General features: G+C 40.2%; 2 protein-coding genes across 2 annotated transcripts in view; one reads left to right on the top strand and one right to left on the bottom strand.

Moving 5' to 3' along the window:
* Window positions 1-13,887, top strand: part of LOC127915517 (uncharacterized) — a 208,139-nt gene that overhangs the window by 43,043 nt on the left and 151,209 nt on the right. The gene's annotated exons all lie outside the window — the stretch shown is intronic.
* LOC118368937 (putative ferric-chelate reductase 1) lies at window positions 1,259-5,939 on the bottom strand. The gene is made up of 7 exons (XM_035753445.2): window positions 5,776-5,939; window positions 4,329-4,597; window positions 3,818-4,009; window positions 3,578-3,673; window positions 3,003-3,144; window positions 2,659-2,823; window positions 1,259-2,353 (listed from the first exon to the last, which is right to left on the bottom strand). The coding sequence occupies exons 2-7, from the start codon at window positions 4,593-4,595 to the stop codon at window positions 2,310-2,312; spliced, it is 906 nt and encodes a 301-aa protein (XP_035609338.1). The 5' UTR covers window positions 4,596-4,597; window positions 5,776-5,939; the 3' UTR covers window positions 1,259-2,309.

The following is a 13,887-nucleotide window of genomic DNA, read 5'->3' as shown; positions in this document are numbered from 1 at the left end:
GTGGTCATTGTAAACATTTACATTACATTTAAGTCATTTAGCAGACGCTCTTATCCAGAGCGACTTACAAATTGGTGCATTCACCTTATGTAAACTGGGGTCATTGTGGACTGTAGTCATTGTGGACTGTGGTCATTGTGGACTGTGGTCATTGTGGACTGTGGTCATTGTGGACTGTGATCATTGTACACTGTAGTCATTGTGGATTGTGGTCATTGTGGACTGTGGTCATTGTGGACTGTGATCATTGTGGACTGTGGTCATTGTGGACTGTGGTCATTGTGGTCATTGTGGGCTGTGGTCATTGTGGACTGTGGTCATTGTGGACTGTAGTCATTGTGGACTGTGATCATTGTGGACTGTGGTCATTGTGGACTGTGGTCATTGTGGACTGTGGTCATTGTGGACTGTGGTCATTGTGGACTGTGGTCATTGTGGACTGTGGTCATTGTGGACTGTGGTCATTGTGGACTGTGGTCATTGTGGACTGTGGTCATTGTGGACTGTGGTCATTGTGGACTGTGGTCATTGTGGACTGTGGTCATTGTGGACTGTGGTCATTGTGGACTGTGGTCATTGTACACTGTGGTCATTGTGAACTGTGGTCATTGTGGACTGTAGTCATTGTGGACTGTAGTCATTGTAAACTGTGGTCATTGTGGACTGTGGTCATTGTAAACTGTGGTCATTGTGGACTGTGGTCATTGTAAACTGTGGTCATTGTAGACTTGGGGTTGGACAGGTCCACTGCTTTATTACTGAGCAGGACAAAATTTGGACGACCCAGTATTCCTGAGGGACGAGAACAATGAGAGGGAAAGAGTTGAAGACGGACCCCTATATGCTGTTCCCGAGGTCAGTTTAGCATTTCGTCCAGTAATTGTTAAGGTGAGGATTGTGGTAGGGGGAGCTGATCCTAGATCTGTACCTAAGGGAACCTTCACCAGGAGCATGTATGGATTTCGTGTGGCTTGAAAAAAGGTTTACATTAAATGATAGCCATTTAGCAGACTTTGTTATACGGAACAACTAGATTTAAGTGCCTTGCCTAATTGAGGACACATCAGATTCTTCATCTTGTCGGATCAGGGATTCAAACCAGCAACCTTTTTAGTTACTGGCTCAAACGCTCTTAACCGCTTGGCTACCTGCGGCCCTAGTTGAGCCGTGTCAGATTTTGCGTGTATGTTAAAAGTTTTCGGTTTTTAGTGTCAATAGATTCAATAAAAATATGCCCATGAAAGATAATAAAACATGATTGTATTGCAAATATTTAATTTAAAAGGGTAGTCAGGTAGAACAGTTCACCATCCAGTGGCTTCATAGTGTACACACACACACACACACACACACACACATACACACACACACACACAGAGACACACACACACAAATTGGTCTTCTGATCAGCTCTGAAAAATAACTAATGTTATTGTTCATAAGACCAAATATTGGAAAAAGTATAAACTTGTCTGCCTGTCTAAATGCAGCCTTTATGACTAAATCTACGGCCCACTGGGCAAACCCTGGTTTAAGCACTGTTTCCATGTTAGTTCAATGAAATTACTTTGAACCGATGTGGAACGCAGTAATGTTGAATTGACGTCTGTCCCAAGCGTTTGTATGCGTGTGGACTCTCATCACTACACAAATATTTACACAGTCACTCTCACTCACACACATCCACTAAGAAACACAGACAAACGTAAGTCTTCCTTCATAACAGGACATCAGCAAATACAGAATTATAAAACGACTTCCTCTGTCACAAATAAATTAGTTACATGCAGGGGATGACATGGGGGTATACAGTACAAATATGGAGGATTTGTTTCTACACCCAGTTATTTCTTAAAGGGACAGTTCATCTTCATCTCCAGCAATACTCCAACATCAACATATATTAAAATGGAGGCTTCTATGTTTCGTAGTCAACAAGATAGAAGTTAAGTGTTGATGTTGGGAATGTTGCTGGAGATGATGAATGAATTTGAATGAACGGTATTGTCTATCAACACAATATGTTAGTACTTGGCCTTGTATCACTGGGTTCATTCTGTTGGTTAATGTCTTACTACCCACAACTAGGTGTTTTATTGAGTATGTGGAAAAACATGATTGCATATAACTTCAGATGGTCCTTTGTTCTGTCACCAGATTGAGTCCAGAATTGCACCCTATTCCCTACATAGTGAAGGTACAGTAGTATTTAGGGAATAGGGTGCCATTTAGGGATGCAGCCTGGCCAAGGTGAGAAAGGGAAGGAGACAGGATTCCTGACTGCATGGTGCTTCACCTTCAGACCTGCATTACAGCATCATCATACCTAGTACACCTAGCAGGATCAGAAGAGCTATGGAGGCGAGAGAGAAGTAGTAGAGAAACAGAGAGAGAGAGAGGGGAAATGATATAGCCTTTCATATTGGTTGTCTACTCTAGGTAATATGGGATTATATTAGTTACTACGGTAACACTTTATAATAACTTCCATGAATTACGTTATGAATAGTCATATACATGCGTAATAAATAATTATACATGTATTCATCAATTGCTTTCAATGCTTAAGTGAATAATGAAACATTCTTTATAAATAGTTGAATACTTAATCATGTTATTATTACAAAGTGTTAGTGGCGCTTCTTCTGTGGTTATTACCTTGAGACAGGGTGTGCTGCAGGCCGAAGGCGTGGCTGGAGGTGGTGGAGGGAGCAGCAGTAGTGGTGCTGATGTTGTTCAAAGAGTTGGCCACAGCATTTTGGGGGTTGGACAGGTCAACTGCTTTACTACTGAGCAGGACAACATTTGGACGACCCAGTATTCCTGAGGGAGGAGAACAACGAGAGAGAAAGAGTTGAAGACGGACCCCTATATGCTGTTCCGAGGTCAGTTTAGCATTTCCTCCAGTAATTGTTAAGGTGAGGATTGGGGTAGGGGGAGCTGATCCTAGATCTGTACCTAAGGGAAACTTCACCAGGAGCGTGTATGGATGAGTGCCTCACCGTTAATAAAGGATCCATTGGAGATGGAGAGGAAGTAGCTGGTGTCGATGGTCCGGGTGGCCGTAGCTTTGGGGACAGTAGCAGAGAAGGTGCACTGGATGGTCTGACCGTTGACTGAGCCCTTCACAGAGTTCACAGGCAGCTACCCAACACAACGGTTTTACCACAATTACCATTAGTCAAATGTCAGTAGGCCTACAGTGTAGTATTAGTCAGGTACCCTGTTACTCTCCCAGACACTGTCCAAAATGGCACCCAAGTGTATATGCAGGGAATAAGAGTCAGAATTGAGGTCATATCCAACATCTATGACCACCAAGAATATATGGAATTCATATGGAATACTCATACTTTTGTTCTCTATCTTGTCTAACTCAACTCACTGATTGAATATCCAATCCAATTTGTAAGTCGCTCTGGATAAGAGCGTCTGCTAAATGACTTAAATGTAAATGTTAAATGTAATGTAAATGAATATAGTTAACTTCCTGAATTTGCCTGGAATCAAACCACACCCTGAAAATTATTCCAGAAAGTCACAAATGAAACATTGTGTTCTGATTGGGCCAACTCACTGTGTTGGTGGTCAGACTTCCTTTGTCGAGGAAAGCGGTGAAGAAATTCACGTTGCTGTTGTTGTTGGCGCACACATAGATGGTGGCGTTACCATCCTGTAGAGGAGAGAGAGGATGAATTCAAATAAATAATCATTTAAAAAGTATTCATTTTAGCCATTTCTTCCCAATGTCAATAACCCAACACCAACTCCCTTGTTTTGTAAAAAATATAGTAATTCTGAAGGCAGTTTTCCATACCAGTGTGGAGTTTGTGGACAAGCCTACAGCGATGTAGCCACTGGACACTCCTCGTAGCTGGAAGGAGAAAGTCTGTCCCGAGGACTGCTGGGTGGAGACGAAGAAACAGGACCCAGCCACGGCCGGATCACAGTTTTCTGGCTGAGCAGCACAGAGCTGAGTCTTTCCACATTCTGTCATTGAGATGTTTACCTGTGTATGAAGAGTTCATCATTAGTTGCTGTCATTTCTTTGGAAATAGTGTAGCATATGAGTGCAAATGAAACTCCCAAACAGGCACTTTGCTAAATCTGCTTACAGTTTCCATGGCAGTGTGTGAAGTTTATGAGAGAGAGAGAGAGAGAGAGAGAGAGAGAGAGAGAGAGAGAGAGAGAGAGAGAGAGAGAGAGAGAGAGAGAGAGAGAGAGAGAGAATTCGTTGAAAGGAAAAACTGAGAGATTGAGAAGAAATGTGTGCTTCCTTTTTCTAGACTCTTGGAGACCGAGTGAGACATATAGTTTAGGCAACTCACCGTGAGAGCTGTGACGGTAGTGTTGACAACAGGTACCACAGCCGTCGGAGACATTGTTGTGTTGGTTGCCATGGTACCATTGATTGTGATGTTGACGCCCGGGGAATGTGTTGTGCTAAGGTTCGTTGTTATGTTGGGTCCTGTAGTAGTAACATTAGCTGCCATAGTGACGTTCGGGGCCACTGTGGAGTTCTGGGTCTGGCCTCCCATCACCATGTACGCCATTACCATGACGACTGCGAACATCAGTCTGCTGCTATTGTCCATTCCTGATAGAGTAATGGAGATCCAGATGGTTAGGATGTACTCCTACTACTAATAATAATGTATTTGTTAAAGATCAATACAATTAAATATTTACAAATGTAATCATCAACAGTCAGATGCATTGCACTATCATGCTTATACTTCATATACATGCTCGCACATGTTGTCGATGATACAAGCTTATTTCAAAAGCTTTGAGCTGTATCAATGGGAATATGAAACTATCGTACCAGCGTGAATAAATAGATTTAAAATACCTGTGAATAAACATAGGCCTAATATTATTGTGGCAATTGGTCATTCATTCATGGTGGTGTACTAGACAGCAAAACATTGCATAGTGAATGGGTAACACTGTTGAATTAAAATAGACCAGAATTGTTTTATTTACAATATTAATTGGCAGTGGTGTAAAGTACTTAAATACAACTAGTTTAAAGTACTAATTAAGTCGTTTTGCGGGGAATCTGTACTTTACTATTTATATTTTTCACAACTTTTACTTCACTAGCCTAAATTACTAAATAAAATGTTATTTTTACTCCATACATTTTCCCTGACACCCCAAAATAAATGTTGAATGCTTAGCAGGACATGAAAATGATCCAATTCACGCACTTATCAAGAGAACATTCTTTTGTCGTCCCTACTGCCTCTGATCTGGCCGACTCACAAAACACAAATGCTTCGTATGTAAATTATGTCCGAGTGTACCCCTGGCTATCCACAAATACATTTTAAAAAACAAGACAATTTTACCATCTGGTTTGCTTAATATAAGGAATTTGAAATTATTTGTTTTACTACGTATATTTTAGTAAATACCTACTTAAGTATATTTAAAACCAAATACTTTTGACTTTTACTGTGACATTTCTATTAAGGTATCTTAACTTTTAGTCAAATATGTAAATTGGGTACTTTTTCCACCACTGTTAATTAGTAGATCCCTTAATTAAATTAGACAAAAACCAACGTCCGTATTCCAAAAAGTGTATAATTTATGATCTGATAGTGTAGGCTAACCATTAATCAAGCCAATCGCTGAAAATAATAACCATTATGTCATTGTTGAAAATGCCATCATGCAGTGAAACGTTAAAAAAAAAAAAACGTTAAAAACAAATACATCGAGTTTGTTTATATGGTCATCATCAGATAAAAGAGATGGAAACGTTACCTGTAATTTCGTGACTTGAAGATTTCTTGAAGGAAAATAGCGTCGTGGTTCTCCTTGAACAAGTTGTCCTCAGCGTGACTGCAAGGTGAGTCGGAGGAGACGCTCTCAACAAGTGTCTTTGTGTGGATGTCACAGCTGAGCTCTCTCTCGCTATTTAAAACAGCACTCGCGAGGGGAGGGACAACATATGGAGAAACCTGCCTCTCTCCTTTTTTTTTTTTTTTTGGGGGGTTCACAATAGCATGCAGGTAGGTACGTGTGACACGTACCTAGGCTCCCGGGGGAGGGGTGAACTGGCGACGACACTCAATGGAAAGAATGATGTTTTTAAGCCTACTCCTCACCTCCGACAATAGATTGTGTCCAGTCATTGCTGCCTTTTCCAAAAGACCCATCTTCCTGGCTCCAATTGCTTCCATTCACTTATATCTGTATTAAATATGCTGGCGACTACAGGCAATACTATTTACAAAATATAATTTAGGACTAAATATAATCCACATTTAAAGTCAAACTACATTTAATCATTTTCTTTTGACTTATTCTGTGATTCTTCCCGGGGTCATAACATGGCGTCATTCACACCTGTCCAACTCAAGTAACACGTGATTCTTTCTCTGTCTGTTTGATCTAGCTGAGTTGAGCCTCACACAGTGGATGAGGGCAGGCAGTGTTTTGAATTCAATCTTGATTGCGTCAAGTTGCCCAAAGGGTTGGATACGAGTTTTGATGAATTAAAAAAAATGACATACTAGCTATCGTTAAAATTGAAAAATGTTTCTGGAGATGACAGAAGTTTAAGATATGGATGTCCTATTTTCATTAACAAGCCAGATAAATAAAGTGCAATATTATGAACCAAGTAGTGTGTGTATTATGAAATGCTAAATATTTGTAAAATGTATATTATATCATTATTCTATACTGTCATGAATTATATTGCCCCACCCTGGTGTTGTAAGGGAATGGGAGTGTTGATTCACTCATTTGAGAATCAGATGGGGGTGAAAGTGAGTGGCTGTTGTAATGGAGAGAAGCTGAAGTTGTCAGGACATAGCCATTAACAACGAAAGGTCACTGTTACAGACAATGGAGCCGATAACTGCAATGAGATTGATTGTCAGTAACACACACTCACACACAGAACTAGTTTTTAAAGGGACAAGTGCACATTAATAGTAATTTCTGTAAAAGTGCTTGTTTTAGTCAGACGGCTAATTTTCAACTGCAGTCCATGGGCAGATTAGTAAAAACATATAAATGACAATACAGACAATGAGCACATGCATACGTACATGCTTACAAACTAACTAATGTTATGACTTTTAATCTGCTGTTGTAAATTTGTTGTGTTACGTGTACAGTTTCCCAAAAATCCTGATGCGTATATAGACATACCATAGTGTAATCTAACTCACCACAGACCATGCACATAAACACAGACAAACAACACACACACATGACTACTTCCTGATTAAGTAGTGTGTTATTAGACGTGATAAATAAAGCGTGATGGTATGATGGTGTGTAATAGTATGACTGATAAAGTGTGATGGTATGACTGATAAAGTGTGATGGTATGACTGATAAAGTGTGATGGTCTGACAGTGTGTGATAGTATGACTGATAAAGTGTGATGGTATGACTGATAAAGTGTGATGGTATGATGGTGTGTGATAGTATGACTGATAAAGTGTGATGGTATGACTGATAAAGTGTAATGGAATGACTGTTTGATAGAATGACTCATAAAGTGTGATGGTTTGACGGTGTGTGATAGTATGACTGATAAAGTGTGATGGTATGAGAGAGCTGTGAGGTAATGGTTATGAATTAAGTAGATAGGAATGGGGAGAGGAAATAAGGTTAGATCAGAAGTCACATAGGGAGTGAAGTACTGCGTAATAACAGTCCATACAACAAGAACCCAAGGCCTAGTTCAGATACATTCCTGAGAGGGTTGGGTTTGTTCAATCAATGTGGTGGAACACACATACCCCTCTCCTCTCTTCTTCCACTCCCCTCGTCCTCTTCTCACTTACACAATTCCATACAGATTGACGATGGAAGACGTGAAAGAATAAATCATTCAGGGCTGCAATAAACTTGGACACTGTGGAACGTTGGCAGATTTATATGACTCACACACACACCTCGAGTCTCATGATCTTGAAATGTATTGGCGAAACAAAAGTGTACGCACACAGAAACACAGAAACAAACGTGTACGCACACAGAAACACAGAAACAAACGTGTACGCACACAGAAACACACACACCTTGGTTTTAAGTCACAGGTATGAGACCGCTGACGGTTAAAGATGCCACACCTGATTTTATATGCCAGTATCTGGATCCTGTCCGGCTGGTTCAGGTACTCTGGCACTACTTTACTACTTAATAGGAAGACGACACCAAACTCACCTGCTGTTCTTACCTGACAGACCACACCTACTGTTACATTTCCTAAGGCCCTAACTTTCTATTGATACTGAAGACCTAAACTTTGACGAGACATGGCTAAAACACTGCTGCCTCTGCTTTTGCCTCTGTCTCAGAAAACAACTTCTCCATCCTTGTAGAAGGAAAGCTTTCAACTAAAGAGGTTTCTGGTGACATTTTACAATAAGACGAGATACTGTCAGCATAGCAGCAAATTATGTCAACAACCATTTACATGTTTGTATATAAGGGGAAAGCCCTCATGCTCATCATATTGAGAAACTATCATGGATCGCCTATAGACTGTGTCCCAAATGGCACCGTATCCCATTGCAGTGAGAGAAATGATGATGATAAAAAGATTGTGGGGGCTGTTTTATTAAACTTCAGTGCGGCAAGTCGGTTAGGGCGTATTCTTTGTGCATGACGCAAGTCATTTTTACAACAATTGTTTACAGACAGATTATTTCACTGATAATTAATTCACTGTATCACACTTCCAGTGGGTAAGAAGCTGACTGTGACTTTAAACAGCTTGGAAAATTCAAGAAAATTATGTCATGGCTTTAGAAGCTTCTGATAGGCCAGTTGACATCATTTGAGTCGATTGGAGGTGTACCTGTGGATGTATTTAAAGGCCTAACTTCAAACTCAGTGCCTATTTGCTTGACATCATTGGAAAATCAAATGAAATCAGTCAAGACCTCAGAAAAAAAATTGTAGACATCCACAAGTCTGGTTCATCCTTGGGAGCAATTTCCAAATGCCTGAAGGTACCACGTTCATCTGTACAAACAATAGTACGCAAGTATAAACACCATGTAACGATTCTCGTTGGTGAAAGGAGAGGAGGACCAAAATATAACGTGGTAAGTGTTAGTCATATTTTAATTGAAAAAACTGAACACTACACAAAATAACAACGAAGACAAAGCGAAATAGTTCTGCCAGGTGAACAGACACTAAACAGAAATTAAACACCCACAACCAAAATGGGGAAAACAGGCTACCCATGTATGATTCTCAATCAGAGACAACGAACGACACCTGCCTCTGATTGAGAACCATATTAGGCCAAACACATAGAAATATAACAACATAGAAAAAAGAAACTAGACTACCCACCCCATCTCACGCCCTGACCAACCTAACACAAAGACATAAAAAAGGAACTAAGGTCAGAATGTGACACACCATGGGACCAGGCAGCTGTCATACCGCTCAGGAAGGACACGCGTTCTGTCTCCTGGAGATGAACGCAATTTGGTGCGAAAAGTGCAAATCAATCCCAGAACAACAGCAAAGGACCTTGTGAAGATGCTGGAGGAAACGGGTACAAAAGTATCTATATCCACAGTAAAACAAGTCCTACATCAACATAACCTGAAAGGCCGCTCAGCAAGGAAGAATCTACTGCTCTAAATCGGCCGTAAAAAAGCCAGACTACGGTTTGCTACTTACTGCACATGGGGACAATGATCATAGATTTTGGAGAAGTGTCCTCTGGTCTGATGAAACAAAAATAGAACTGTTTGGCCATAATGACCATTGTAATATTTGGAGGAAAAAGGGGGAGACTTGCAAGCTGAAGAACACCATCCCAACCGTGAAGCACGGGGGTGGCAGCATCATGTTGTGGGGGTGGCAGCATTATGTTGTGGAGGTGCTTTGCTACAGGAGGGACTGGTGCACTTCACGAAATAGATGGCATCATGAGGAAAATTATGTGGATATATTGAAGCAACGTCTCAAGACATCAGTCAGGAAGTTAAAGCTTGTTCACAAATGGGTCTTCCAAATGGACAATGACCCCACGCATACTTCCAAGATATTGGAGTGGCCATCACAAAGCCCTGAACTCAATCCTATAGAAAATTTGTGGGCAAAACTTTTTTTTCTTCTATTGTGTTAATGACTGTATGTTTGTTTATTCCATGTGTAACTCTGTGTTGTTGTTTGTGTCACACTGCTTTGCTTTATCTTAGCAAAGTCGCAGTTGTAAATGAGAACTTGTTCTCAACTGGCCTACCTGGCTAAATAAAGGTGAAATAAATAAACAGGTATGCTGACAGGCAGGACAGAGCTTTGGCATTTCTTGGTGTGTTCATATAGTTTCTGTACAGGTCTGAATTAATTAATGTAATTCTTGGCCATCCAGCTTGGGTGGACCCAAACTATTACAAGATTATTTTTTTTTAAACTATATAATAAACCAGTGTGTGTATGCCATAAGTTGGATATACTTTAGCCTGGTTCTTAACCAACTGCTGGATCACAAGTATTTCGTAGGAGTTGGTCAAAGCACAAACAGATCCGGCCACCAGGCTAAGGTGGATAGTAGTTGAGACAGAGGGGCTGGGTGTTTAGATCTTCTGATGCCCCACAAAAATACTGTTCCACCTGTTCAGCAACATGACAGGGGCCTTAACAATGAATCAAGTTTCACCACAACAATTAAAGGTGACCTAGTCCTCTCTCTCTCTCTCGCTCCCTCTCTCTCCCCTTCTCTCTTCATTTGAATGTTCATTTTCTGACGAAAGTCCCACAGGCCCAAGTACACAGACATGCACACACGTCAGCTTGTACATGTAAATGTCAAACTAAAATAATACATATTGACTCTCTCTCTTCAAGAAAGAGGAGTGTGCATTCCATTTGTTTAAACAGAATGGCAGCCTGAGGTGGTTCAACTCTGTCTAGCTGTTTGGAATGGGTGTAATTCTGATCCGAAACACTGTTTATTTTTCTCCAATCTCTTTGGTGCTATTTTCACAAGTATGTGGTGAATGTCCAAAACTCTAAGTACAAAACTCTAAACTGATAACTCTTGTAATGTTCTTATGTTCATAATCTTTGACTATGCATTCATTGGGGTTTCACACATCTTTCACCCCTGGGTCATTCATGCAAAATCAACGTTTTCTGTGAAACAGCATGAGAACGTTTCATTTAGTCACCAATACATCAGGCAATTATAGGCTCACCAGTTGTCATTTTAACTAACCATTAAATCCAATAGCAAAGGATACAAGATGCAATTGCCTAAACAGTTTGTGTTGAAGTGCTGAATAGAACGAATAGTAGATGGTAAGTAATTTACCCTCTGAATGGCACAGATATACAATCCATGCTTCACTTGTCTCAAGGCTTAAAAATCCTTCTTTAACCTGTCTCCTTCATTTACAATGATTGAAGTGGATTTACCAAGTGACATCAATAAGGGATCATAGCTTTCACCTGGATTCACCTGGTCAGTCTTTGTCTTGGAAAGAGCAGGTGTTCTTAAGGTTTTATACACTCAGCGTATATTCCAGAATGTAAATCTATGTGGATGTCATCGTCAATTTGCAACATTTCGTTCTAATGTTTTCAAGCATCACTCTCAATAAGGAAGCAGCACCACCAGTTAGTTACAGTATCAACCTTATTCACCAAGACCTGTCCCCATCTCACCTGGACAGTACTCCATCTCACATATTTGCTCATCTATCACTCCAGAGTAAATTCCTCTCACTGCTCTATGATAACTATTACAAAGGCATATTTGTCCTTCCATCGTCTCTTCCTCTGTCAGTTTATTTTTTTTGTCTGACAGGCCTCTGATAGTTTCTCGTATTAGCGATGCAACGATTAGCCTCTGACGTGTCAACGACAAATGGTAATTACACCCTAGATTCTGTTAACAGTGAGCTTGTTGCCGAGGTGACAGTTTGTGTTTGTTTGCGTCATTCTGATCATTCAGGTACCACCACTTATTTCCTATATCAGTCTGTCTGCCTGTCTGACTTCTACATGTAATTAACTGTATTCCTGAGATCTACTCGTGGGTTCTTAAGTAAGGCTGTGCACCAGTGGTGTAGTGGAGGGTATACGCAGGTTTACGCTGGGCAGACGCACTTATTTTTCAGTGGCTCTGCTGTACACCCACTTCTTCATCACCACGATGCGTATGAAAGTAGTGGAGTGGAGGTATACGCCATATATATTAATAAGGCTGATGGAACAGATCAGAATGTTTAGCTTAAAATGTTGAAAAGCTATTTCTTTACAAAATATTAACAATATGCCTTCCCCGCCCAAGTTTCAATAAAAAGCTAAAGGATGGGGCTGGAGAAATGTAACCACTCTCAAATTCATTCACAGAGCTTTGGATCTAAGGACTGACCATCGATGACATCAAAATGATAGTACTAACCATGTTTTGAAGCTATATAATGTTTGTTTGCATTTACTTTGTTTCATATCATTGGAGTAAAACAAGCTTATATTTTGGGTTCTGATGTGGTATGGCAGCTGAACTAAGCTCATGAAGCATTTATAAGCTCTATTCGTCAAGAATAAATGGGTAATAATATATTTAAAAGTCAAAAAATGGATGTAGCAACTGCTGATTGCCCCTTTAATGTCAATCCCTGTATTGGTGCCTTTTTCATCCATCTTTGCCATGACATGGGTACTGTGTCTACTGTATGTATAGGCTATTCAAATGTATGCATCAAAATGATTGGAAACACCTTTCAATGTTTAATGAGTTTAGAGAACACCCATTGGGAGGAATCTTAGGCCATTCCTCCATACAGAATCTTTCCAGATCCTTGATATCCTTCATATGTGCCTATGGACTGCCCTCTTTAATTCAAAATACAGGTTTTCAATGGCGTTCAAGTCCCGAGACTGAGATGGCCATTGCAAAATGTAGATTTTGTGGTCAATTAACAATTTCTTTGTGGATTTTGATGTATGCTTGGGGTTATAATCTTGATGTAAGATCCACTTGCGGCCTAGTTTCAGCCTCCTGGCAGAGGCAACAGATCCACCACCATATTTTACAGTAGGTATGGGGTACTTTTCTGCTTATGCATCCTTATTTCAACACCAAACCTACCTCTAGTGGGCGTGGCCAAAGTGCTCTATTTTCATGTCATCCAACAAATGTAAACACCTGAAGTTTGCTAAACAACATTGGCACTTGGATTGGAACCGGTGCTCTGGTCAGATGACATGAACATAGAGCTCTGGGTGGCAAGTTTATTGTTCACATGCTTTCATTCAACCTCAACAAATAGAAGTGATATGAAAGGGATAGGAGATACGGTAGTGTCATTGGCTCTGATGATGTAGGTTACATATTTGTTTCAGAAAGGTGTAAGATATATAATGAACAAAAACATAAACACAATATGCAATAATTTTAAAGTTTTTACTGAGATACAGTTTATATAAGGAAATCAGTCAATTTAAATATTTTCATTAGGCACTAATCTATGGATTTCAAATGACTGGGAATACAGATACTCATCTGTTGGTCACAGATACCGTAAAAAGAAGTACGGGCGTGAAGCAGAAAACCAGTCAGTCAGTATCTGGTATGACCGCTATTCGCCTCATGCGGCTCCTTCCCATAGAGTTGGTCAGGCTATTGACGGTGGCCTGTGGAATGCTGTCCCTCTCTCCAATGGCTCTGTGAAGTTGCTGGATATTGGTGAGAACTGGAACATGCTGAGGTACATGTTGATCCAGAGCATTCCGTTTACGTTTTTGTTCAGTTCTGTAACTTCCTTGACAAGTTACAGTAATGTCTTATTCCTTTATTCATTTTTGTACATTTACATTATCCTGTACCTTTTGTTTCATCTCTCATTTCATTAAAAAAAAAAGTTTACACTACTG

This window comes from Oncorhynchus keta, chromosome 35 (genome assembly GCF_023373465.1).
Source record: "Oncorhynchus keta strain PuntledgeMale-10-30-2019 chromosome 35, Oket_V2, whole genome shotgun sequence".
Classification (NCBI taxonomy): Eukaryota; Metazoa; Chordata; class Actinopteri; order Salmoniformes; family Salmonidae; genus Oncorhynchus; species Oncorhynchus keta.
This window is presented reverse-complemented; position numbering and strand designations above follow the sequence as displayed.